The 25353-nt window shown below is 52.2% G+C and overlaps 8 protein-coding genes across 8 annotated transcripts; 4 read left to right on the top strand and 4 right to left on the bottom strand.

The window, feature by feature from the left end:
* Positions 1 to 345: 345 nt before the first annotated feature.
* On the bottom strand, positions 346 to 2929 carry L3040_004142 (uncharacterized protein; the record flags this gene model as incomplete). The annotated part of the gene is made up of 3 exons (XM_007296194.1): positions 346 to 1671; positions 1723 to 2296; positions 2358 to 2929. 3 exons carry the CDS (start codon positions 2927 to 2929, stop codon positions 346 to 348), a joined length of 2472 nt encoding a protein of 823 aa, XP_007296256.1.
* A 1060-nt stretch (positions 2930 to 3989) lies between these two features.
* L3040_004141 (uncharacterized protein) lies at positions 3990 to 6156 on the bottom strand (the record flags this gene model as incomplete). The annotated part of the gene is made up of 2 exons (XM_007296193.1): positions 3990 to 5569; positions 5622 to 6156. The coding sequence occupies 2 exons, from the start codon at positions 6154 to 6156 to the stop codon at positions 3990 to 3992; spliced, it is 2115 nt and encodes a 704-aa protein (XP_007296255.1).
* A 647-nt stretch (positions 6157 to 6803) lies between these two features.
* L3040_004140 (uncharacterized protein) lies at positions 6804 to 11483 on the top strand (the record flags this gene model as incomplete). Its single annotated transcript, XM_066156443.1, has 7 exons — positions 6804 to 6885; positions 6939 to 7269; positions 7322 to 7778; positions 7844 to 8996; positions 9120 to 9698; positions 9765 to 10992; positions 11042 to 11483. 7 exons carry the CDS (start codon positions 6804 to 6806, stop codon positions 11481 to 11483), a joined length of 4272 nt encoding a protein of 1423 aa, XP_066011871.1.
* Positions 11484 to 12593: 1110 nt separating this feature from the next.
* On the top strand, positions 12594 to 15732 carry L3040_004139 (uncharacterized protein; the record flags this gene model as incomplete). Its single annotated transcript, XM_007296190.1, has 2 exons — positions 12594 to 13723; positions 13776 to 15732. The coding sequence occupies 2 exons, from the start codon at positions 12594 to 12596 to the stop codon at positions 15730 to 15732; spliced, it is 3087 nt and encodes a 1028-aa protein (XP_007296252.1).
* A 445-nt stretch (positions 15733 to 16177) lies between these two features.
* Positions 16178 to 18228, bottom strand: L3040_004138 (uncharacterized protein; the record flags this gene model as incomplete). The annotated part of the gene is made up of 2 exons (XM_007296189.1): positions 16178 to 17916; positions 17973 to 18228. 2 exons carry the CDS (start codon positions 18226 to 18228, stop codon positions 16178 to 16180), a joined length of 1995 nt encoding a protein of 664 aa, XP_007296251.1.
* Positions 18229 to 18602: 374 nt separating this feature from the next.
* L3040_004137 (uncharacterized protein) lies at positions 18603 to 19709 on the top strand (the record flags this gene model as incomplete). The annotated part of the gene is made up of 5 exons (XM_007296188.2): positions 18603 to 18677; positions 18742 to 18805; positions 18872 to 19397; positions 19633 to 19654; positions 19701 to 19709. 5 exons carry the CDS (start codon positions 18603 to 18605, stop codon positions 19707 to 19709), a joined length of 696 nt encoding a protein of 231 aa, XP_007296250.2.
* A 1604-nt stretch (positions 19710 to 21313) lies between these two features.
* Positions 21314 to 22269, bottom strand: L3040_004136 (uncharacterized protein; the record flags this gene model as incomplete). Its single annotated transcript, XM_007296187.2, has 2 exons — positions 21314 to 21415; positions 21466 to 22269. The coding sequence occupies 2 exons, from the start codon at positions 22267 to 22269 to the stop codon at positions 21314 to 21316; spliced, it is 906 nt and encodes a 301-aa protein (XP_007296249.2).
* Positions 22270 to 22928: 659 nt separating this feature from the next.
* On the top strand, positions 22929 to 24001 carry L3040_004135 (uncharacterized protein; the record flags this gene model as incomplete). Its single annotated transcript, XM_066156244.1, has 4 exons — positions 22929 to 23123; positions 23277 to 23538; positions 23692 to 23773; positions 23869 to 24001. 4 exons carry the CDS (start codon positions 22929 to 22931, stop codon positions 23999 to 24001), a joined length of 672 nt encoding a protein of 223 aa, XP_066011870.1.
* Between the last annotated feature and the right edge of the window lie 1352 nt (positions 24002 to 25353).

Raw genomic sequence — 25353 nt, 5'->3', positions numbered from 1 at the left:
TTTGCTTATTTTTATTTAGGTACGTGAGTCAATGTTTGATAGAAAATGTTATGTTAAAGTGTTGTTGAAGTGTCTACGTTCTTCGCGATTTTTAGCGTTGAAGCGGGATATAATTTTTTCGCGGGACATAATTTTTTCGCTTACTTTAAGGAAGGGCCTTAAAAGTTGCGACGTCAAGGCCTATTATTAAGTTAAATGACCGCATTTTTAACAGTTTACGGTCTTAGCCAGGATCCACATTTAGCTCAACATTATATTAGATGTGATAAGAGAACCATACAGAAGACATAAGATTGGCATCGATAGAACCGTGGGAACACGACGGGCAACCTTCTCCGCCACGACCTACCAGCCGAACGCTTCTTCAATCAGGTCCACCTTCAGTCCGTCCTTCACACAGCTCACCACCTCTCGCGTAGTCTCGTCGACCATGCGACCAGGCCCGCAGACCATGACGGTGCTGCGGAGACCGGCTTCGACGGAAGACCGCAACACGGATCTGATATCCATTCGCCCCGGCGACACGACCGTCCGATGTGCGTGCCGAGGGACGGCCCCTAGCTCACGGCCGTCCTCAGCCACAGCTTCAACTGGCGGCTCGGGAGAGCCGCGGCGCCCGGTGCACCAGAACAGGTATTCCACCCCGGCGCGGTCGTCTCCGTGGGGAAGGAAGTTGGACGTGACGTGTTCGATGAGAGCCGCTTCCGTGGCAGACCAAGCGAGGATGAATCGGGTCGCCTTCTGCAGAACCCCGCTCGTCTTCGCGGCGGGCGGTTCCCCCGTGGGCCCCGTGGAGCGACGCGCACGCGTGTATTCGTGCACGTGGCCGAGGGCGGCGCTGATGCCAATGCCACCGACGATCATCAGGACCGTATCGGCGGCGAAGAGAGGCTGGAGAGTGGCCCGGTGTCCGGCATAGGGCCCTTCACTGTACATCGCCAACTGCACGCAGCCAGAGGGCGATGCAAGCACGCGTTGATGAAGCGCGGCAGTCATCCCACGGTGCACGCGCACAAGGAACCGGATGGACGTGTGCTCGTGGCATTGGGTGTGATGCGAAGGAGCGGCTTCCTTGGCGCAATCCTGGGAAGATGATGCATCCGAGTCGGTAGCGACCGAAATGGCGATAGCATCTCCCGATTCCTTCTCTTTCGCAGTCCTGTCGGAGAGAGAGGCGGGAGCAGGCCCCGGGTAAGACCGGACGGATACTTCCTCTCCGGCTCTCGTCCATCCTGCAACGCTGAATGGATGGTTCTCCCAAAATTTAGCACCCAGCCCCGGGAGGTAGAGCGAGCTGTCCGGAAGGTAGAGGTAGCTGTGCTGTCCGGGACCGAATTTCCAGACGCGTGGAAAAAACGTGACCTGCAAGACGTTGCACCCAGGAACCGCCTCCACGATGCCCATGGACTTGCCGATGCGGTTGTAGTAGATCACACGCGCTACCCGGGCAAATCGGTCCGCGAGCCAAAATGCAAAGCAGATGTAAAGCCAGGTCTGATATCCGAAAACATATCCGAAATGGATCACTAGATGGTACCAACAAGCGACCAGCGTCAGGATGACCAGGGCGATGTGGGTGATGAGGAATGTTTCGTAGAATCGAGAGCGGAGCGGTAGAGCTGCGAAAGCTACTGCCAAGCACATCGCTATCGTCGCGACCATTCCCATGTACTGTAGAGACGGTTAGTGACGAGGGGAGTTGAGGGAGATGGAGGAGCCTACAAAGTAAGGCATTGCGGCTTTACGGGCATAGCCGGCAGCACCTCCCTGCCCTGGTGTAAAAGACTGCACGGTGAAGACAATCGAATGAACGACGGCTTGGAAAGCCGCTACCCTCGCTGCCCATCGGTGCAACGCCAAGAAAGTCGTCTGACTCCACCCGGTCAACAGGACCAAGATACTGTTTCGACCTGCGAACAATATTGCCAGAGCCATGTTGACCAGACTGAGAACACCCGTCCGGTTTCCAATATACTCGCACAGTTCTGCCCCAGATGAAGTCCAATAGATATTGGGCTGGAAGCTGCGAAAAGAGACCGAGGAGAGGACGATGTTCATGACGATATACAACGTGATGAAAGCGCTGAGCATCCTCCCAGGGACGTAACCCAGGTTGCCCGGGACTGGTTCCAGATGGCGGGATCCGAAGAGCGCCGGAAGAACGAGATACTGCTGAAGTTTGGCCCACAGACTCGATTGCGCAAGCAGCGCCTGGAAGCCTGCACAATGGGCTCTGGCCTGCGCCAGAAGTCCTGCCCCGACTATGAGACCGATGGTGATGAGCACGAGGATGAAACTGCGGGCGATCTGTGAGCACGGTGACCCCAAGGCGAGAGCTGGGCCGGGGAAGTACTGACGCGTATCTGGCATGGATGTATTCCGCTCTTGCGAACTCGGCCTCGGTCCCGTAGGTGGACTCGTACGTGTCGCGATTGACCAGGCTCGTAGTGTTGAGCCACATCGCATCTGCCGCAAGCTCGACCGTTGGAGCCTCCGGAGGTAAGCTCTCCTCGAAAGCCGGCGTCGGGGCTCCCATGACTGCGTGTTGGCGGAAGCATGTCACTTGCTTCTCGGCGGGAAAGCCACGGGCATCGCAGTTGGACTTGATGCAGTAAGCCATGGTCTGCAGCCAAGGGCTGTTGCTCGCGTAGCATTCGGGGCTCGTCGTCCCCGTCGTGGCCATGGTCGTTTCCATGTCCATGTCCATGTCCATGTCCATGCCCATGTCCATTTCCATTTCCATCCCCGGGGACATGTCACTGGAAAACGTCGTACAGGAAAGATACAGAGCCGACAGTGAGTCGTAGCAAGCCTGACAGCACTGGTCCTGGTAGTACGAGATTCCGAAGCCAATGATGCCATGTCCGCTCTGTGCAATCGCTACGCGCACGGCGAGCAGCAGGAGCAGGGTGAGAGAGGAAAATGCCATGGTGAATCGGTCGTCGTCGAGTTGTGAAAATTAGAGGTACGCAGATAGGTAAGTAGGTAGGTAGGCCGGTAGGTATTACTGTTATTGACATATAGAGCTGTATGTCTGTTTGGTTACCGATTCCAAGAGGATCTGTCTCTGTACCTGTCTGGTCCGAGCCATATGATACTTGGCGAGTCTAGATCTGCCGCCACACCTCGTCAGCACACACATATATATCTATATGTACATATACATAGTATACATGTATTTATATACAATCCATCCCAAGTCGCGTTCTTCCGTTCCGCACGCCATGGTCATTGTGTATGCGAACGAACCGAACAAGACACGATGATACTCGCCTGAAAACCGTCTCTGCGTCCGAGAGACAGATTGAGCAAGTTTGGGCCACGTCGGGGCCGACCAGCGAGTCCGCGCTGTGCTCGCTTATCCCAGGGCACCCGGCCGTGTATTCAAGCTTCGGGGAGAAAGCTTGAAAGTTGATACTCGTCATACCGCCATGCCTATCCGGTATACCTACATACAGTGCTGCCCCGAAAAAGCGAGCAGGATATTTCGATAGGATATGGAGTGAAAAATATCCGTTTCTGTTGTGTTGGTTAGACACACACACTTCTAGGCGAAGGAAGGAAGGGCGACAACTACCGGTACCGTGTCGTAGCTCGGCCCAGCTACACAATGACTCGGACCCGGCCCGGGTTTGAAGGGTGGTGGCAGATAAGATGATGGCTGGCAGCAGGAAGAGCTACGGAGTAAACTAGGTACTATATTAGTTAGCATGGAATGGATAGCGCTTGCGTACAAAACATCGTCTTCTTGGTCCTGTTCCCCATAAAAGTACAAGGAGCTCTGAAACACGGTAGTGACACAGGCTGGTTTCGTGGCTCGGGCACAAGAGCAACATCCAAATAAAAATAAAGATAGGAAATCCCCCCCCATTCCCTTCCGAGGTACGCCTTTTAAAACTTCAGATGACTTCCACATCCAACCTGATCTTGCGCCTAGGTCGCTACACCAAAAACTCCCCAATTTCCCATTTCAGCATCTTGCCGGCATGCTAGGTAGTCCGTAGTTTGTCGCTCGTAGTCTCATTGCTTTCCGCACTTCTGAAGGTCGACGAGCGGATAGGCCCCTTGAAGCTGCTCGCCCTCGCCGTACTTCTCCGCCGAAACTCTCCTCTCATGTCCTTCAGGGCATCTTCTCCCTGCGGTCCCAGTTTCCCTATTTTCGCAACAAGCGTCGTATTTTCAGCCTGAAGATCGCCAACTTGGCCCTTCAATATATCTCGCTCCTTCCGCAAGAAAGCGGCTTCTGCCTTGATCTCTTCCAATTCCCTAAGCAGCCGAGCTTTGCTGTCTTTCTCGGCCGCCTTCTTGCGCCTATCCTCTGCTTTTCGCTCCTCCTTCTGCTTTCTCCTCTGCAGCTTGTCGACTTCCTTTTGGTATTTCTCTTCCTGCTTCCTTTTTTCTTTTTCGTGCTTGTCTCCTGCCTTCTTGTTGGCAACCCCTTCTTTGGCGCTATCCTCGCTTTTCTTATCCAGCTCCTTCTGCTGGTTTTTCGCGAACTTTTCATCAAGCTTCCGCTTCTTCTCATCCAATTTCTGAAGTTCCTTGTCTGAAAGAGCTACTGCTCGTACCCGGGCAAAGGAGTCCGTGGACTTGGAGGAAGAGGCTTCGTCGCTGTCGTAGTTCTCAAGCGCTGAGGCGAAGCTACCAGCAGAACTGACACTGCTGATAGAAGATACCGAGTACTGACGTGGAGTCTCAGTTGATTTCTCGGGGCTCACATTAATGCCATCCAAGCCGCCATTGGAGTGGTCTCTAGGGTTCTTGTCGGCGGGCGTAGACGCCTCCTCAATTCCAGCTAGATGGCCATTAGTTTGATAGTTGTACAATTTCCCTTCGTGATCATCTTTGGGCTTATGTTCATGCGTTAGCGCGCTCTCCTCTTGCGAAGCTTCCCCGATCGACCCAAGTTCGTCGTCGCTCTCCAAGCCCTCTATATCTTTGCCACAAGCCCAGTCCAAGAATTTGCTCGCGTCCGACACGATGCCTCCTGGTGTCCCTCTTTCGACCATAAATCGGGGTACACTACCACCGGGGTCGCTTCTTGTGATCATAATCCATTCTATCGGATTGCACTCGCTCTCGTCGTCTTTGCGGGCGACATCCATATCCTCCCCGTTTGCATCAGAGCCTCTCGACCCATCAACTGATATCGTTGCTCCTCTGAGCCTTCCATTTTTGGAAGGTGCTGCTTCCTCTGTCTCTGATCCACCATCACCGCCGTTGGGAGGGGGGTTCGTGTTGTTTGCGTCGCGCATGATTACATCTTTACTGTGTTTTGACGAGGCTCTGCCCCGTATGGATGGAAGATTTGAAGTTGACGCAGACTTTGTAGGCACTTTATATATTGGGATTTCTCGGATAAACTCAATAGACTCGTATTGACCGCGTATAAAACCATCACGAGGTGGAGTAGCAGGGTGACTACATGGCCTCGAAATGACCATGAAGTGCCGAGGAACATCCTGCTCTCCACCTGATCGGTCTGAGAGTGCTTGGTCTGAGCTCATGAACATGGTGACGAAGTCGCGAGGTGTTGTTGGTCCCGGAAATTGTGCGGATACAAGATACACTGAATACATTATTAGCATCTCGTGCTCCACTACTACTGTCTTGTTGCCTACCTTCCATCTTCCCAACGCCTTCCACATTCTTGTATTCCACACGTTTCTCTCCGCCGATACCCCTAATGTTGCCCTCTCCAGGTCCCCCTTGCACTTTCATTGTCTCTGGGAATTCTCGTTCCAAGGCCCTTTTCCACCTTGTGAAGCCCAATCCCTCATGAACACTGCGCCGGGCAAACCAGGCTCCTCTGCCATCATTGCCGCTTGCTTTGTATACGCTCATACCCAAAGGGTTGTCCCTTGGGTTTATCTTGACTTGCTTCCATTGTTTCTGTAGGACTTCGACATCAGGCGGCGGAGGAGTCGGGCGAGCAGAGGAGGAGGTGATTTCGGCGGCAGATGAAGCCCAAGGACTCGCGGGTGAGCGTCCCCCTTGTGGAGAAGGATCCCCTGATGCAGCGGGAATAGGGACCGAGTCAACAAGCAGTTGCCCTTTGCTGAACGTATGGGAAAGGAAAGGCTTGAGGTCGTCTAAGGAGATGTCGGAGATGTCCAAAGGGCCGAGAGACTTGAGTGCGTCGTGAAGGGCTGCCATGCTGGGATGGGCTGTCGGGGCGAATGAGGAACACGATGAATCTGTTCGTTTTCCTTTTCTTTTTTCTTCCTTTCTTTTCTTTCTTGTGTTTTTTTTTCGCGATCTAGCCTAGCTGGATTGGACAGTCTCTGGGATTGATAGAATATAAGCAGCCGTACACAAATTGAGTGAATTTGAATATAGATTGGGTGAGAGAGTGTCAGCAAGTTTAGTGTACGGGTTCACAATTAGGTTTCTAGAGCAAGTAGGAATGAGTCTGTAGGTACCTAGGTAGTTGCACTCTGTCCTACCGTGGGAACTCAGGCCCGGGAGGATTTACTTGATACGAAGCTTACCTACTGGGAGTGGAGGAGCCAAGTACCGGTACTTCCGCGGACTGAGCTGAGGTAAGCATGTGGCTCGGGCGTGGCTGAACCGAAAATAAGGTTGTAAGTACTTTGCTTGTATCACAAACTCTAAACCCCGTACAGATCCCGAGCCATCTACCTATCTACCTAGGTATCCTACGACTTCGGTCGATTACATCTCGGACGACATGACTCGACACAACAAACCCAACACAAAACAATAATCAACACATCATAACACTACACAATACAACATGATCCAAGCTGTGATGGTGGTTGCGAACTGATCCATCAACAAACATGTCGGCGCCCGCTGCTCTACCAGCCTTGCCCCCACCACAGTCCGCCCGACCATTGAGCCTGATACCAGTGGGATTGAAAGGTAAGGAAAGCACCGAACCTTTTGCCACCATCACCGACTGACCTGCTGTGCAGAGGCTTCTCTAGACAGCCCCAGTTACCGCGCGACTGCTGCACACTTCTCTGACCAGGTTGACATCGTCGAAAAATGGCTCGACGCCTACGCTAAATCCATATCGAAGCTCGTTCAGGATGTCACATCTCTAGATGAATCCTTTAATGCCTTTCTCCTCCGTTCCGTCCCTCCGCATAATGTCTCCGAGGCTGTCCTGGACCATGACTATACCTTGCTCGCAATGAAGAGATTCGGGGAGGGCTCGCGGGAATGGTGGTCCCAGGCGATTACCGGGATGAAAAGGATGGACACCAATATCGTTGATCCTATCAAAGCTTTCATGGTCGGAGAGCAAGTCTATTCGGTTGTCTTACTCTCGGATTCTTGCTAATAACATTCACAGGCTCCGGAATTTCAAAGACGCCAGGAAATATCTGGAGCAGTCACAAAGGATCTTTGACAATACCTTGGCCCGATATGTAAGCCAGTCGAAAACCAAGGAGCCCTCCTCCCTTCGAGAAGATGCCTTCCAGGTCCACGAAACCCGGAAAGCCTATCTCAAAGCCTCGCTAGACTTCTGCATCCTGGCCCCACAGCTCCGCTATACCATAGACAAGTTGTTGATAAGGGTGTCCTCGGACCAGTGGCGGGAAATGAGACGTATCCGAGATAATAGTGGTGCCAGCTTTGCCCAATGGAGCAGCGAGATGGATCGTGTGAGAGGGTGGAGTAGAGAAATGGAGGCAGGGGAGAGTGTCTTCAGGCGGGAGTTGCAAATTGCGAGGCGGGAGATTGCAGAGACTGCTTCTCAAGCCTCCAAGCCATCCCGAGAATTGGAAGACTATAACCTCTCCACGGTGGTACGACACCGAAACTCCTGGGTGGATCACCTCAGCAGACAATGTACTTGCTGACGAGAAACCAGATTAATGTGTCATCGAAAGGCCCCTCCGCAGTCAATATTCTGCAGGGTAAGGAAGGAGAGCGTTCAGAAAAACAAGGATGGCTATTCCTACGAACTATCTCGGGAAAACCTGCTCGAGCTTCATGGATACGGCGATGGTTCTTTGTTAAGAACGGCATATTCGGGTGGCTTATTCAGGGCTTTCAATCAGGTGGTGTCGAAGAAGGGGAAAGGATCGGTGTCCTCCTATGCAACGTGAAGCCGGCAGCCCAAGAAGAGCGACGCTTCTGCTTTGAGGTCAAGACTAAGAATCAAAACATTTTGGTTCAAGCGGAGACGCAAGGCCAACTGATGGACTGGCTGGAAATCTTTGAGGTCGCTAAGAACAAGGCTCTGCAGGCCAGCGCTAGCAACGATTATCCACACCCAGGTGGCTTGGACCCGGCCTTCGCAATTACACCTCCCCCAATCCCTGAATTCGCTGCAAAAACCATCGATGGCCATGTGGCCCACGGAAGCGAGGATCTCTCCTACACAGGACAGGACAGGACAGGCGCATTGTCGATTCCCGGGCCTGATATGGGTAGTTCGGCTGCTAGGAGCAGCTTTGATGTCAGCGCTTTTCGCCGATCAACCAACACGAGAGAAGACGGTGAAAGCGGCAGGGATCACGCGACACGCATCATGCAGAAGTTGGATCTTCATAGGAAGAGTACAGTTGCGCCGGCCGATCCACCTCCAGCACCTGCTCCAGTGGCACCAGGTGGCATCGCCAGTCTCATATCTGCGAGTCACAACATTTTGCCAGTATATTCGACACCTGCCATCACCCAACAAGGAAACTTCACTTCGAAGCCACAGCCAGTTCTACTACAGGGTAAGAGTACGAAGCCCCATGCTACCAGCACGTTGGCCCCATCTACTCTAGCCAATCCACCGGCCCCTACTAATCTTTCCAAGTCTGCTGTCATCATCAGTGGTGAGAGAGGCATTGGTGTTGGCCGAAGTGATGCCACCGGTGGGATGCCCTCTGGTATAATGGCAAACCTTTGGGGAAGTAGCAATTGGGGATCTATGAGCCAAATCGGAGAGGGTGAGATCAAGCCGCAGGTGGCGAATCGTTCCGTACCTCCAAGTCCAAATTTGAAACCATCGCAGCCTTCGCCAGAAATAGGTAAGATGGAACCTCCGCAATCCAAAGAGTCGCTTGTCGATCTGAGACTATGTTCTTGGCGTCTAGAAGACGAGAGCATTACCCAAGCGTCTTCAGTGGTAACTTCGCTGACATGCCTCTAAGGCGATGATAACCGTAAGCCCGATAGTGAAGGCTCCGATGTTCCGACGTCGGCCAGCGCATCAACTGATCCCGTTCCGCAAGCTCCTCTGCCTGCAGCCACCCATCGAAAGACAGTCAGCGCCGACGTCGAATCTGCTCGTCTGCAAAGTCAATTGGGTCCGGAGCCGGAAGTCTTTCCTACCAATTACCCTCTGGAGCTTAAAACCCAAGAAGCACAATTCCGTATGCTGTTCCCAAATGTCTCAAGAAACGATAAAGTGCTCCTCGTCTTCCGGGCCGCTTGGAATCCAAATGAGGAACAGGAATTCCCAGGTAGAGTCTATGTGACACAGCATGATATATATTTCTACAGTCACCATCTTGGTCTCGTTCTCGTTTCAGGAGTCTCCATGGAAAGCATCATCGAGGTCACAGCCGCGCCAGGAAAAGATTGTGACTTTATGTTTCTTCACCTTCACGAAGATGCTGCCTCGGGAGGCTCTACGAGGATAACGATCAAGACGTTCTTGGAGCCATTGCGATTGCTTCAATGGAGATTGAATTATTTGATAGACAGGTCTCAATCAAATGAGCCTCTGAGTAAGTAACTGCCCCTTCTCTAGTCTTGGGACTCTGTGGTGTCTCTCCGGAGCTGACTCCACACAGATCTCGAGAGCACCATCGCAGCATTGATCAAGATGGAGGACGACGATCCCGCACGAAGCCCGAGTATGGAAAGCTGGGAAGACGTATCGGTCAATACGCCTATCGACAACGGTACCTTGACAGGCCGAAGTCGCAAAGGCAGAGACCTACGCTCGGCAATCCATGCTGGGAGTGGGCTCCACCCGGGACGACCGAATAAAGAGGTTACGAAGATCCAGCTACCATCCAAGCCAATTGTTTATGAGCCCCGGGACATGCAACGGAAAGCGATAGAAAGGCAGTTTGATATCAGCCCCAAAGCACTCTTCCATGTCATGTTTGGCGATAAGAGTGCAGTCTTCCAATTACTCTATCACGAACGCCGAGCGCAACGGATTGCGCAGGGTCCGTGGGTTGCTGTTGAAGGAAGCCAAATGCGTCGCGACTTTCAGTTTCAAATCGACTATGTCGACATACTCCGTCGTTCCAGGCAGGCGAATATCATCGATTATCAGATCATCGAGGTAATGAACGATCATGTCTGCTACGTTATCACCGATCGCAAAACTCCTTGGCACCTACCACATCATAAAGATTTCATGTTAGTCACCAAAATTGTCATCACTCACGTTTCGAAATCCAAGTGCAAGCTAGCAATTTATACCAGAGTCGACTGGTCCAAGGCACCGAAATTCTCCAAAGGCCTCGTCGAGAGACAGGCCCTCGATGACTCGGCCTTGGATGCCGACGATCTGGTGGATGTCATCTCAGACCAAGTACGAAAATTAGGACCACACAGCAGAACCAAAAAAGCAATTAACATTTTTGGGCATGTCGGCCAACGAACCTCTGTCGCCCTGTTCTCAGCAACAGAGTCTGGTAATTCAAAACGCCCGCAGATTAAACATCGAACTCTCACCAATATGCTATTTGAGACCCTGGGATCTTTTGCCGAGAGCTGCATATCGTGCATTATGATGTGGGCCTTCGCAGCACTTCGGTCTCTCTGGCAGATCTTAAGTGCGAACAGCATCATCTTGACCGCACTTCTTCTTAGCTTGTTGACAAACGCTTTCCTCACCTCACGAGACACGTCGGAATGGTGGTCGGAACGTAACGCAGCGAAGTTCATGTCTAGAATTGGCGTTGGGCCAAATCCGATCATGGGGAAATCCGTGTATCTGAAGGATATCGACGACGCTTTAACATCCGTCCCGACTGAGATGTCCAATCGGACGGGAAGCAAATGGTAGGCCGAGCTATTCTTCAGACTGCAATAACTGCTCACCGATAGACAGCTATGACCATTTCAGGGATATTACCAACGTTACCGACTTGGACTTGCCTTATCAAACAGCCGGGTCTTTATTCTCAGGCAAGGCAACACAGTCAACCGCCCGGCGGCTGCGACGTACGCGGCAACACTTGGGCTCGTACCGACACGATCTCATGATCGCAATGCGCGTGGTAAACACCGTGGAACGGGAAATGCTGAAAGCCGAGTGGGAAAATTGGCTCTTGGATGAGAATGCACGCTGCAAACAAGTGCAGACGATGTTGCGGGATGATCGGGCGACTGTAGATAAGCGAGAACAAGAGGCAGAGTCTCAACACATCCTGGAGGTCAACGAACGGGGTCGGCTGGACAAGCTGTGGAAATGGCATGACGATTACTGCGGCAGCTGCCAACTGGAGCAGGATTTACTGCTCACAGGGAAGAAACACCTAACTTTTGGGTAAGATGGTGTATGATTGACAGATTGCACGCGTGGAGTGAGTGTACATGGAGATAGTGTAGGGCGACTGGCATATACGGGAGGGTCTGGGTCTTTGTATACAAGTTAGCAAGGTGCAGTTAGGTTGGGAATGATTGTACCGGTACTCGTACGGAGTAAACCCCGAAATTTCCCGAGACATGTTTGTGGTCTGTGAAGCCGTGCAGCCAGTCCCATTTATTAATTAATAACTCTTATTGGTGGTTAATGGTTAGGATCAGGTACCAAAGGAGCCGAGGCCCGTTGAAGATCGAAGGGGCTGATGACGATCTTCTCGGGCCTTAGAGCTTCAAGGCTGAGTTGCCGCAGTACCGGTCCCGGTAGCGGTACCGACCTGGGTAAGTCATTGATTGCCGCGGCCATTATACCGGTAGGTATCTGGAACACGGATGAAGGTAGATCAATGGCAGTAAGTAGTCGGTACTTATGCACAGAGGGCAAGTAATTTATCACCGAAGAAAGGTATACGTAGATATCTATCTCTCGCTCTGGAAATACTGTATATATCTCGATGTATATACTATGTATATACCATACCGTATATCGTGCCCCCATGCCTACCCCCACAACTTTGTTCCCCCCCCAAGGCTTTTTGTGAATAGCCGTACCTGGCATATGACCCTCACTTACTTCTTACTTCCCCACCGCTACTGGCTATACGCGCTCTATTTCCACTGCAGCTCAATTCCCATCTACATCGTCGTCCACCAGCAGAGCACAACACGCACACACGACAAGCACGTCCGTCCGTCCGCCGCTCGGCCTGCGCCCACCAGTTCACATCCACATCTTCATCTTGCTCTTCCTCTTCCTCTTCCTCTTCATCCTCATCCTCATCCTCGTCCTCGTCCTCGTCCTCGTCCTCGTCCTCATCCTCATCCTCATCCTCATCCTCATCCACCCTCACTTACGCTTGCCGAATCCCCCAAGCTCATAGCTACGAATAGCCGGCGTTTGCGATACTTCTTTTCATACGCCGAGCGGAGTGCGATCCAGTGGGTGTCTGCGGTCCGGACGGGCTCGAGGCGCATGGCGGGGCAATAAGTGGAAGAGTTGGATGGCCCTCGGCGACAGCATGTCTTCCAGCCAATCTTTCCCGCCGTTCAATGAGCCGGTATCCTTGGACCTGGAACAGTTCCTAACGGTAACGGACAGTCGACATACGCAAAGCGACTCGCTCGCTATCTCACCACAGATGGATGTGCTCGGCAACCCTCAGTTCGCAGACTTCTCTTTCGACGCATTTCATACAGCGGAAAATGGACTATCAGAGGATTCGACCTACAATCTCGCGAGACAGAATCTGGGGTCCGACCGTAGAAACTCAGTAAAGTCCCTTCGCCAGGACCACCGGGGTTCTGTTGCTTCCATACCCGACCACCGGGCTTCCATATCCTCCATTGTTCCTCCTCTACACCATGCTGGCCTTAGCAATGGGCGGCAGACGGGCAGTGATGGCTCGGATGATGCAAGCCCTGCGAGCACTCGAGCCGGTGGTCTACTAGATGGAGGTTTCAACGACGAGTTTGGCCTGGGCAATGGAGCTGTGGATGGGAGTGATTTGGGGTCCAGGATGAAGGAGGACAAGAACGATCCGCATCCTCCGTGGAGCGAGTTGAAGACCAAGGCAGGAAAGGAACGCAAGAGGTTACCCCTGGCATGCATAGCATGCCGGCGAAAGAAGATTCGTTGCTCGGGAGAGAAGCCGGCATGCAAGCATTGCCTTCGCTCACGTATCCCCTGTGTTTACAAAGTCACTACGCGGAAAGCCGCACCCAGAACTGATTACATGGCGATGCTCGACAAGAGGCTGAAGAGGATGGAGGAAAGGATCATCAAGATTGTGCCCAAGCAGGAACAGGACGCGACGACAACACCTGTCACTAGAGCCGTTGTAAAGCCGGCGATCCCTGGCACGACCCCTAGTAGGAGTGCGAGTGGGAAAAAGCGCGTGGCTGATGAAGCATTCGGCCAAGAGCTTGAAAATTGGTCGAGATCCGCCGCATCAAATCCAGTCGTAGGTGGAGCGTCGAAACCAGCCATACTCGTGACGCAGGAGGCTGAAGAGCATCGACTCGTAACCGAAGGTGCCGAAAAACTGCCAACGAAGGAGCTTCAAGAGCATCTCTCCGAGACTTTCTTTGAAAACGTCAACGGTCAAACGTATCATCTATTACACAAACCCAGTTTTATGAGAAAGCTTAGGTATGACCAAATTTATACCCTTGCAGGTTCGAAATGCTGATCTCCATTCCAGAGCCGGGACTGTGCCTCCAGTCTTGATACTAGCGGTCTGTGCTATATCTGCACGCTTTTCAACACACCCAAAGCTCAATACATATCCTGCGTTCCTGAGGGGCGAGGAGTGGGCAGCTCCGGCTCGTGCTATAGTTGTGAGACGGTACGAGTGGCCAAACATCACCATCTTGACCTGTCTCTTGATTCTCGGCCTGCATGAATTTGGGACTTGTCAGGGCGGTAGAAGTTGGTCATTTGGGGGGATGGCGCTTCGCATGGCCTACGCATTGCAGCTTCATAAAGATCTCGACTACGACCCTCACAAGCTTAATGGGACAATTGAACTCAGCTTCATAGATCGCGAAATCAGGAGGCGTACGATGTGGTCCTGTTTTCTCATGGACCGCTTCAATTCGTCTGGAACTGATCGCCCGATCTTCATCAAGGAGACCTCGATGAAAGTGCAACTCCCGATAAAAGAGAAGTACTTTCAGCTGGACATGCCAGGGCCAACTCAAAGCCTCGACGGTGGCGTACCGCATCCGATTCCTCCCGGCGAAGGTCAACTTTCCGATGCCGAGGAAAATATGGGCGTTGCCGCCTACATGATCAGATCCATTGCTTTGTGGGGTCGTATTGTCGAATACCTCAACCTGGGAGGCAAAGCCCAGGATCCGCACCCAATGTGGCATCTGGATTCAACTTACTCGCGTCTCGTTAAGCAGGCGGAGGCGTTTGAGACATCCCTCCCAAAATCCATGCAGTATAACGCGGAGAACCTCCATACCCATGCGACCGAAGCTCTTGCTAACCAGTTCTTGTTTCTCCACCTCTCCATACAACAAAACATCCTCTTCATGAGCAAGAATGCCGCAGACCAGCCAGGTGGGCGACCGCCACCCGACACCCCCAGGGAGTTTACCACAGAAGCAGGCAAGAAAGCTTTCAGAGCCGCGGAAAGGATCACAGAGCTTCTGCGAGAAGGAGAGTCTCACTTCATCACCGCTCCGTTCACCGGATACTGTGCATTTTACTCTAGCACTGTCCACGTTTTCGGGTCTTTCTCCAACAACCCTGCCACGGAGGAAGCATCCAAGAAGAATCTTGCTGTCAATGTGCGATATCTGACCAAAATGAAAAAGTACTGGGGGATGTTCCATTGGATGACCGAAAGTCTCAAGCAGCAGTATAAAGCGTGCGCCGACGCTCGTAGCCAGGGAGCACCTGCAAACACGGCCCAAGCGCCTCGAATTTTCCAGTACGGCGACTGGTTTGATCGGTACCCTCACGGAGTCTCACATCCCGACTTTGAGGATCCGGCAGTTGGGATCACGGTCGAGAAGGGTGACGATGCCGTCTACGGAGAGAAATCTGGACTACATACCGTGGAGCAATTCTTCGGTTCCCTCGAGTCGCCGCAGACGCCCAACGAAGGTGCCAAAAACGGTAAACGCAAGGTACGGAATCACCAGCCTGGCAGGCCGGATCAACCCGCTCCTGTCAATACCAGTGTTTCGAACATGGGACCTGGAAGTATGCAGATGCAACCACAGAATGTCCAGGTACTCCCAGCATTCAACTCCATGAGTCCTACCACGCCTGTGAATATGTACAGTCATCCGCAGCAGCAACCATGTTACTACGGCCACGACATGCTTCGCCCGCAACAGCAAAACATGCTGCCGCAACTCGACCGCCAACTTGTGTTTGGGGCCTATGCCAACATGGATCCGGCCCTGAATTCTCAGAACATGCTCGATGGTCACGGATGGGATATGCAGATGAACGGCGGTGGTATGCCGGGATTTGTGACAGAGCCGAGCAGTGCGTGGTTTATGCCTTTCAACATGGAACCCCCGGATCTCGGACTGGATCAAGATGTTTTTAATAGCGTGGGTGGCGCGTATGCGATGGGCGGCGGCGGTACGTCGATAATTAATAATGATGAGAATATAGGCAACCACATGAACGGATGATCGGGGCTGTGCCATGGTGTTTTGGTGTTTTGGTGTCTGCATATATATGATTGCTGAGTTCAGCCCTGGATGGATCCGTTATGAATATTTCATCGACTGGGAGGAATGACATTTGATACTGGTGAGAAGACCTAGCTAGGTAGTTTTTGAGCGGGACCGCGTAGAGCAGCCAACATTGGATGTAAATCAATGCATCTTTCAACACATTGCAAAATCTCAGATAACAACACTCTCTTGGTTGTGAATAAACTTAGAGGCCGACCTGAGCGAGGCGAAGTGGAGTTTCTTTCGCTTTCAGATCGGTCGGCGATTTGTTGATTCACAGCACAGACATGTATAAAATGAGTACTTCCTCGCTATACGCTTCTTCTGGATTTTGCCATTCCCTACACTTGAAATAAATGATTTCATACAATTGTATAGCCTACCCAGCTCTTCAAAATCTTCAGCCTACACTTTCCACAACTCCCTTATTCTTCCTCGACCTCTTCTTCTTCCTCCCGCCCTTCACAATATTGCCTCCTTCTCCTTCCCCCTCACCATCCTCTGCTGCCTTGTCCGCGGAAATACTGGCATCCGGATTCAGCACAACAATCTCGGGCCCATCCTCGTTCCCAAACGTTTCCTTCCTCCACTGGCGCAGCCTCGCCTTCTTTCCAAGCTTCTTCTTGTCCTTTCTCTTCTTCTCCGCATCCCGGAACGTTGCCATCTTCTTCAAGCCGGCGAACTCGTTCAGCGACGCGTCGGGCGCCATGAGGATGTCCCGAGCCGTCAGCCCAAAAGAGGTGGGCGAGGTTTCGCGGTAGCGGAAACGGGTTGGTTGCTTGGATTTGCTGGGTAGGTCGAGATCCATCTTGCTGTCGACGAGCTCTTCCAGTTTTTGGCGTTCCAAGCGAGCAGCTTTCCGCTTAGCCTGCTTCTCTTGTTGGCGTTCCTTGCTTGTTTTGGACTTCTTGGGTACACCATTGTGGTCATCGGTCTCGTCCCCAGGTTCGGAGTCGTCGGAGAGCGTGAATTTGGGTTTTTGGGATACATGTTCGTCGAACTCAGGGATCAGGTCTTGTATGTCAATATCGTCCTCCCATTTCGGTTTCTTGACCTTCTTGCTGGATTTCTTGCCTGCGTCGTTATCATCGTCGTCTGATTTGGCCTCGAGCTCAGCGTAGTAGTCCTCCCCGAATCGCTTGTTCATCTCGGATTCCCATTTTTCATCATCCCAGCCGTCATCCAGAAAAGCTACCCATTCCTCGATCTTCAGAGTCTTTCCTCGCAGCCCTGCAGCTTTTTTGATCTTTTTGAGTTTCTCCTCGGCCTCCTCGATCCTGAGCCGTCGCAATTGGGCCCTCTCTTCATCCTGGGTCTGTCTTTCGGCTTCTCGCTTTTCGCGGAGGTTGTCTCGCTGCCTTTTCCTCCCTGTCGCTTCTTCTCTTCGCACGGACTTAGCAGCGATTATATCTCTTGCGAAAGATTTTAGCTTCTCGTTGCTTCCCTTCTCATCTTCAAATCGCAGATTGTAGGCCTCCTCAAACTTTTCCGCACGCTCGTCCTCCTCGTCGTCGTCTGACTCTAATGGCTGGAAGCGTGCTCCGTCGCTCGGTACCCAGGCACGAGCTGCCATAAAATTGGAAAGGAAAGTCTCCGGGTTCTTGTCAGCAGAAGCAATGTCAAGGTTGACCTTAACCTTCGCTGCTCTCGAAGGGTGCATTCCTTGGCTGACTGGCAGAGGTTTCGACTTCGCAACGAGAAATCCATCCCCTTCATCGTCAGAACCTTCTACCGCGGCATGCATTTCTTCTACAATTTTCCTCTGCAGCTCGTCCTGTTCTTGTACGAACGTTCGGGGGATCTCGTTCTCCTCTTCGCCGGCCTCCGTGTGACCCTTGAGCAGGTTTTCCCGATGGTAATCGCTCAAATACATGGGCTTCTGTTTTTTTTCCTTGGATGCATCAACTTTCGGATCCTCCTCGTTCTCTATGGGGGTGTAAAATAAGACGTCGGACTTGTAGACGCTAGGGTCCTTATTACGGATTGCATTGAGAGCGGTCGAAATCTGGGCGTCCAGTTCCTCCGTCACAAGAATGCCATCGTCGTCTTCCTCTTCGTCATCAGAAGATTCTGAGTCTTCGTCGTACTTGTCACCATAATTGCCATTTTTCTTTGGAACATTCTGGTATTTTTCCTCGACTAAGATAACGTTAGTAATGGCGGCCAGTCTAGATTGCAGCGCCAGATATACTAACGCCTCTGTCGCTCTTCTCTCTTCTTATTGTATTCGAACCGCTTCGCGTACTCCTGGTTGACCTGAAATTCAGGCTCGTCGATGTCCAATTCAATTTGGGCCCCTCCGTCGGACTTGTCGCTGCTACTGCCCGAATCGCTATCGTCCAGCAAGTTGGCCTTTTTTTCCACGGCTAAGGAGCTGGCCTTAATCTTCTTGCTAGAATTTGTAGCAGACAGACTGCCTAGGTTATCTGCGTCAGCCTTTCGTTTGGCCATCTTAGTTCAGTGTTGCGAGTGTGGATGTGATATTCTGTGGTGATCCTTCTCATGCGTCAAGCTTAAACAAGAAAAAAATATGTCGGGCTAAATATTCCCCGCCCCGTGAATAGTGGGCCTTCACGCTAAACCCATTCCAGACCAAGGCATCGCAGCCGTTTGGCGTCATCATCAGCTGGCTTTGGGTCGAACTTGAAGATATCACTTCACGCCATCAAGGGTCGGTAAAAATAAGTAAACCTCGAGCGCAATCGCGAAAAGCAATACCTAAACCCATCCTAACCACCAATCCACCCCTTCCCCTTCCCTTCCGGTACCGCGCAGTTATTCTCGATACAACTCCACCAAGTATCCGACCTCCCGCAACAGCTCTGATGGCGGAAGCAACGGCCCCGAAGCCTAGCAGCAGCGTGAAGCTGGTCCTTCTAGGCGAAGCAGCTGTAGGAAAGGTGAGTACTACTTCTATCTTCACCAATAACTCTCAGTGGTAGTACCATGCTGATCAAGCCGTAGTCTTCGCTGGTACTGCGCTTTGTGAACAACGATTTCCAGGAGAACAAGGAACCAACAATCGGAGGTACTTCCAACTCAACAGGCACTCTCCTCCCCCCGCGATGACTGTTACTGACTGTGGATATGATAGCTGCCTTCCTCACACAAAAATGCAATCTTCCCACGAGAACGATCAAATTCGAGATCTGGGATACCGCGGGACAAGAACGCTTCGCATCTCTCGCTCCGATGTACTACCGAAACGCCCAATCTGCTCTCGTGGTCTACGATCTCACAAAGCCGACGTCGCTCATCAAGGCAAAGCACTGGGTTGCCGAGCTCCAGAGACAGGCATCGCCGGGAATCGTTATCGCCCTTGTCGGAAACAAGCTGGATTTGACGACTGAGACGAGCAGCACGGGCAACAACCTGTCCGAAGACGGAGAGGGGGCCGATGGCGAGGACGCTGATGGAGATGCTAGAATGGTGCCGACCGCCGAGGCGAAGTCATATGCAGAGGAGGAGGGGCTGCTGTTCTTCGAGACGAGTGCTAAGCTAGGCACCAACGTCACTGAGGTTTTTACCGCAATCGCGAATGCTATCCCGGAAACGTCGTTGAAGGGAGCTCGGGGAACAGGAGGAGCCGCGCAGGCGGGTGCAGGACGGACGGAGGATCAGTCCAGAGTCAAGCTGACAGGACCGAGAGATACTGCTTCGAAGGAGGGTTGCGCTTGTTGATGATAGACGCGGTGCTATTCCGGGTTGGTTCCTTTTTGCTTGTACTGACGATTCGGGTTCTGCAGGCGCTTGATTTTTTTTTTTAGATGCTTGTGAGCGTCTTTACACGAATTTATGTTGATACAACACAGACCGTGGTGCCTAGAGCGATTTCAATTGACACCCTGATCGCAGTCACGGCGTGAGCAACCCCGAGGTAAGAAGAACGACACCAGGCTGTGCTCGCTCACATATCATGCTAGGTCGTATGAACATGACTGCAAGCCTTCCCAGTTCATCCGGACTGCTTCGTCTTTTGCATAAGGCCTGCAGAACTGCCAGCCAGATTCCATCTCCGCCATCGCATTGGGATAGGACAGCAAGAGAGAGCGCCATTTATCTAATCAGTCCAGCCAAACCAAGCCGCCTCCGACTGTCCTGTTCCGACCTGGCCTCCGTGTCTGTCTGTCCATAACCTCGTACATCCCACCCTGTCTATCTACCTCCCTTACCTCCATCTGCCATCTCTTCAACACCGAGTACCGCTTTAACACATCGCTCGTAATGGTAACAGTCCTGACGACAAAGTTCGGGCTCACTTCATCCTCGGAAGAAATCTATCTATCTAGTGGTGCTTTCGTCTTTCCGACTAGGGTTCCGCCTCTTCTTTCCTTCTATCTGTTTTGGATCCTGAAGATTTAGTTTTTATTCCTTGGTTAGTTGCCGGTTTGGATAGAATAGATGTGTACTTGCCGATGTGTGTTCGCTGCTTGCTGCCTTTCCTTTTCCCGGTTTCTGGTTGCGAGGTACTTAATATTCTCATTCTCATTCTCATTCTCATGCTCATTCTCATCCGTATTCTCATTCTCATTCTCATGCTCATTCTTCACCCCAGTTCTTCCCGTACCTTAATCGATCTACCTAGCTGATCCATCCGGTATAGATAGATAAATAAATAAATAAGTAAAATAAATAAATACATAACTAAATTTCTAACTGTCCCCGTGCGAGACTAACCTACTTACTTACAAACTAATACTGTTCATTCACTCATTCACTCATTCATCCATCCATCCATTCAAACATCCCTACTCTAGACAACACGCAACATGCAATCAATCGCCCCCCTCCCCTCCGAGTCCCTAGGTAGGTAGGTAATCCCAGCCTATCTTTTCTCCTTTTTCTTTTTCTTCTCCTTCTTCTTCTTTTCTTTGCTTTGCTTTTCTCTTCTTGTTACTACCTTCCCACCTTACTTACTTACCTACCTACCTACCTACCTACCTACCTACCTACCTACCTACCTACCTACCTACCCACCCACTTACTTACTTAACTATTCATCCACCCATCCAACCCGCCCATGAGCAACCAGTACTTACCTACCAACCTACCTACCTACCTACCTACCTACCTACCTACCCAGCAACCACCCCATTCTCACCTCACAAAGGGACAGCCCAGTCCATTAATTCTTACCCACCCGCCCGCTCGCACACTCGCTCGCTACATCAGCGTCCAATAGTTGTCGTAGAATGTACTGCCGCAGGGACACAGAGAGAGAGGGATGGTGACGGTGAGGTATGTCCTGCGTCAAACACAAACAAGGGACGACGGGTTCCTTGGAGCGTGGGTTTGGAGGTTCCGGTTGGTGAGCGACTTTGCGAGCAGCGAGGTGCGAGGTGCGAGCTCGCTGAAATGTATGTTTCGTAGGGGCGGGAGACCCGTATATCGACAGACGATCGATCAGGAGAGGAGAGAGAGAGGGGGGGAGAGGGGGAGGGAGGGAGGGAGGGAGTAGCGTCATCTGATTTTCAGAATGATGATTACTCATTAACATTTGGAGGACCTGAATCTGCCTGTGATACCAATACATGAGTTATACACCCGGTATTCCAATCACGCTTCGCATTGCCGGGACCGCTCGGGGTAGAAAGTACACCACGAAGATGCCGCTCATTGCCACTACGAGTCCAGTGAACTAGATCGAGGTTAGCTTGCTTCCACGACTGAATAGGTAAATAAGCCTACCTTTTCAAACCATGTGTGGAAGTAGGCTGCAGTCATGAGAAGCATGTAGAGACACAAGCACCCGATTCCCAGGATAATCTTGGCCCCGAGGGTCCACGGATCAGGACCAGCGTCTCCCGGTTGGGCTTCGACTTCCGCACTCTTCACGGCCCCGTCGTTCATGGCTATGGTTCGCTCCTCCTTTGCGCCTCTGGACTTCAAGACCACATGGAAAACCTCCTCGAACAAGAACATGCTACCCAGAACCAGCAAGAACACATGGCCGCTGATATCATGACCACCTTTCCACTCCCCACCTACCGCCTTGCACGCCACCCCCGTCACCAACTGCCTGGTATTGTCCATCTCGATGTCTCCCACATCTGCCTGCGCCACCAGCTCACACTGGCCTCCGGTGAGCATGAAGCCACGGTCGATAATGGCAGGCCCGAAGAACCACTGCGTCACGAAGATCCACCAGCCAGTGACGATGGCGTATCTGAAAATCCCGCGCAGCCGTTTGGGCGTGAGGGTTAGGGATGCTGGGCCGGTAGATGGGTGGGTGAACAGGAAGAACAGGTAGCTGACGGTAACCCAGGCCCAGCCCTGCTTGACGAAAAAGACGTTGAAGATGTTGCTCTTCTTCGCAAAGTACGAGGGCGCGGAATTGGCGAAGTGCGATTGCGTCGCGGCGTTGTAGGGAGCTGCCCGTGCGGCAGGGTCGAGCAGGGCGAAGAGGGAGCCGATCACCAGGGTCGCGGGATAGACTGAGAGGAGGATCATTTCGAGGGAGGTGGGCCGGAACGGGGATCTTCGCGCCGTCATTCTCGTGGATGGGGAGGGGGATCCGGCTGTCCTCGTTCTGGGGGAGGGGGATGGCGATAGCGTCTGGGTCTGCGTCTGGGTCTGCGTCTGCGTCTCCGGCTCTTTCATGCTTGGAGAAGAGGATATGTTTTGGATCCGCTGGGAGCGACGAGGCGTCGCGGAGGGCGAATCCATCTATTTGCAGATGGGGATGTGGATGTGGATGTGGATGTGGATGTGGATTCGGACTCGGATTCGGATTCGGATTCGGATTCACATGAGGGTGCTGAGTGAGGTGCAGTTGAGGCAGAGAGCAGAGGTAAAGGCCAAGGTAAAGAGGAAGGCCGTGATAATATGTGTGATGTTGAGATGGAAGCCACTGACGGGCTGACTGACTGACTGACTGATGGACTGACTGAATGTACCTGGGCAACCATGAAATACGGAGTGACGTTCCTAACGTTGCTCAGCTCGGCTCCATCTCGGTCCGGCAGGAAAGCAAGCAACAAGCAACAAGCAAGCAAGCAAGCAAGCAGAGTAAGCAAGTAAAAGTAAGCAAGCAAAAGTAACACAACACAACACAACACAGACTCGTAATCATCAAATAGTCAAATACCCAGATCCCATCTCCATTTCCACCGCTCAACCTCGACTCAGCCCTTCCTCCTTCATCACACACAATGGTCTCGTCACGTGCCCCATGGGCCCATACCCCTTCCAACCTCACCATCATCTGGCTCTTCATGTCTCTGCCTCTGGTCACATGGGATGCCGGATACGTGATGCTCCGTCCCATGAGCATGCCCGGAGGCTCGCTCCACTGGCCCATATGGGCACCTTATGAGCTCTATGGAAAAATCGATTACATCTACGGCGTAAGTAAAAGTCAAGTCAAGTCAAGTAGAGCAGAGCACTTACTTTTGTCCCTTTTCTATCCTTCTCACTTCAAAGACACACACACCCTACCTTTGCAATACTTTCCCAAATGACAAGAAGCAAGTCCTGACACTGAAAACCGCGATCCAAAGTGGAAGGCCTACAACGAGAAGAATGGCTTCACCGCGGCGCAAACCCTGCTGAACATTGTCGAGACCGCCATGTACGTCTACTACCTGTACATCCTCTACGCCTTCGGCCGGCCATCCACAGCCCAAGGCCGCGGAGCCCCTAAGCGCTCATCAGTCGGTTTCCTGGGCGAACAGCGATCCGTGGCCGGCCCGAAGGGCGCCGCTGCCGTCCTGCTGGCATTCAGCGCGGCAGTCATGACCTTCTCCAAGACTGTCCTCTACTGCAAGTACCTCCGAGGGTCTTCTCTCTCTTTCTTTTTCTTTTTCTTTTTCTTTTTCTTTTTCTTTTTCTTTTTCTTTTTCTTTTTTCCCCCTCCTCTCAAGCCCAAGCAGCCCCCTCTATTCTGACACGCGCTTCCTCTTCTCCGTCTTCTAGGGGCCAACGAGTACTATTCCGGCTTTGACAACATCGGTCACAACAGTGCCCGGGATCTGATCTTCCTCTGGGTCATCCCCAAGTGAGTCCTCCTTCCTCTCCCCGTCCGCAAAGCTTGACCCGACCGCCGCGCCGCAGAGCTGATACGTGTCGTTTGTGTGTGTGTGTGTGTTATAGTGGTGCCTGGCTGGTTCTGCCTTCGTACATGATCTACGTGACGGGGAGCGAGATCGTGCAGGGCTTGACGATTGCCGGCGGCGGTGCGGTCAGGTCTCCTGACGATGACACTTCGCTCGTCAAGACTGAGTAGAGGAGCGGTAGAAGGAGCCGCGCTGGCGAGCCACCTCTCGCACGCTAGAATCGAGGCTCGACTTGAGTCCGGGTTGAGGTCCGGAGAAAGACGATTGATTGTTTTTTTTTTTTTTTTTTTTTTTTTCTGACTGGATCTGGCGGCATCAGCGCCGTTCTCGCCCCCGTACGGAGCGAAGTAGTCCTAAAAAAATAGAAGAGAGAGGCCTTCAAGGCCCATCCATCATGGATACGGTAGTCAGTCAACTCATCACAGGCCTTCTAAACCTAAACTAAATCCCATGCATTGCGCTTCGGCCGGTACTGAAAGTCTCTGTAGACCGTCCCAGAGACCTCCAGCTCCAGATGAGTGAGTGTCACGATACAATCAATATGTGGATTCATAAATTCATTGCAACTTCAATCTCTTCTCGCCTCTCCTCTCCTCTCACCCATCCCTAGCTACTCCGTAGATCCGTACTAACAAGTCTCGAGTCGGATTTCCATCCATGTCATGTCATATCATATCATATCATATCAATATCATGACCAAACCACCCTCCCCCCATGCACCACGCACCACTTCATCATCGACCTACACCCCCTCCTCGCCGCTCGTCGGACAGACAGACAGACAGATGATAAGCCTCTATTGCGCAGTGGTAACGCGTAGCACTCATATGAGCTGACGCACAGAAAATTGTATCACTCTTGGTTACAGCAATGCTAAGATCTAAGATCACAGGTCATCAACTGGTCTTGTAGAGATTACACAAGCGGCTTGGTTTTGTCAACTTTTCAATTGCTATAAAAGGCTAGAATAATTCCATCCTCACCAGCCAGTGGCAAGTATTTTCCGAACCCAGCATCCGAAGCCCTCTCTGCTCGCAGATCAGGCGCCCCCGCACACCAACACATGCATCCGATCCAGTTCCCTGGACAGCCATGCAGTGAGGCGTCGAAGATATAGTAGGATGAGCTACAGCCGTTTCTCTCCACTCCGTGATGCTTCCATCCCCATCGGAAAGCCCGACTAGCGAGGCATTTCGTCAAGGGTGGTGATCGGGTAGCCGAGTGATCAGGCAGTTGACCGAACTATCGCACCCTGATCAACAGGGCGTGTCGTAGGGTCTGTGGTGGTGTTGTGGCATCGAAGCCACCTCCGTGGTCGTCAGCGCGCAAGCGCGCTCTACTGAACGAGACCCGCACGCAGATCCAGCCAGCCCGGCAACATCCGTATCCATTCCCTCATAACCATCGCATCGAACGTCCCCCTCCCGTCTATACCCAGAGCCCAGAGAGGCATCAAGCCTCCGGTCGGCAGGGGACAAAGGTCGGAGGCAGCGCACGATACAGCGTGAAATCATGATCGAG

This window comes from Drepanopeziza brunnea (genome assembly GCF_022702325.1).
Source record: "Drepanopeziza brunnea f. sp. 'multigermtubi' strain 214-2 chromosome Unknown ctg6, whole genome shotgun sequence".
Lineage (NCBI taxonomy): Eukaryota > Fungi > Ascomycota > Leotiomycetes > Helotiales > Drepanopezizaceae > Drepanopeziza > Drepanopeziza brunnea.
This window is presented reverse-complemented; position numbering and strand designations above follow the sequence as displayed.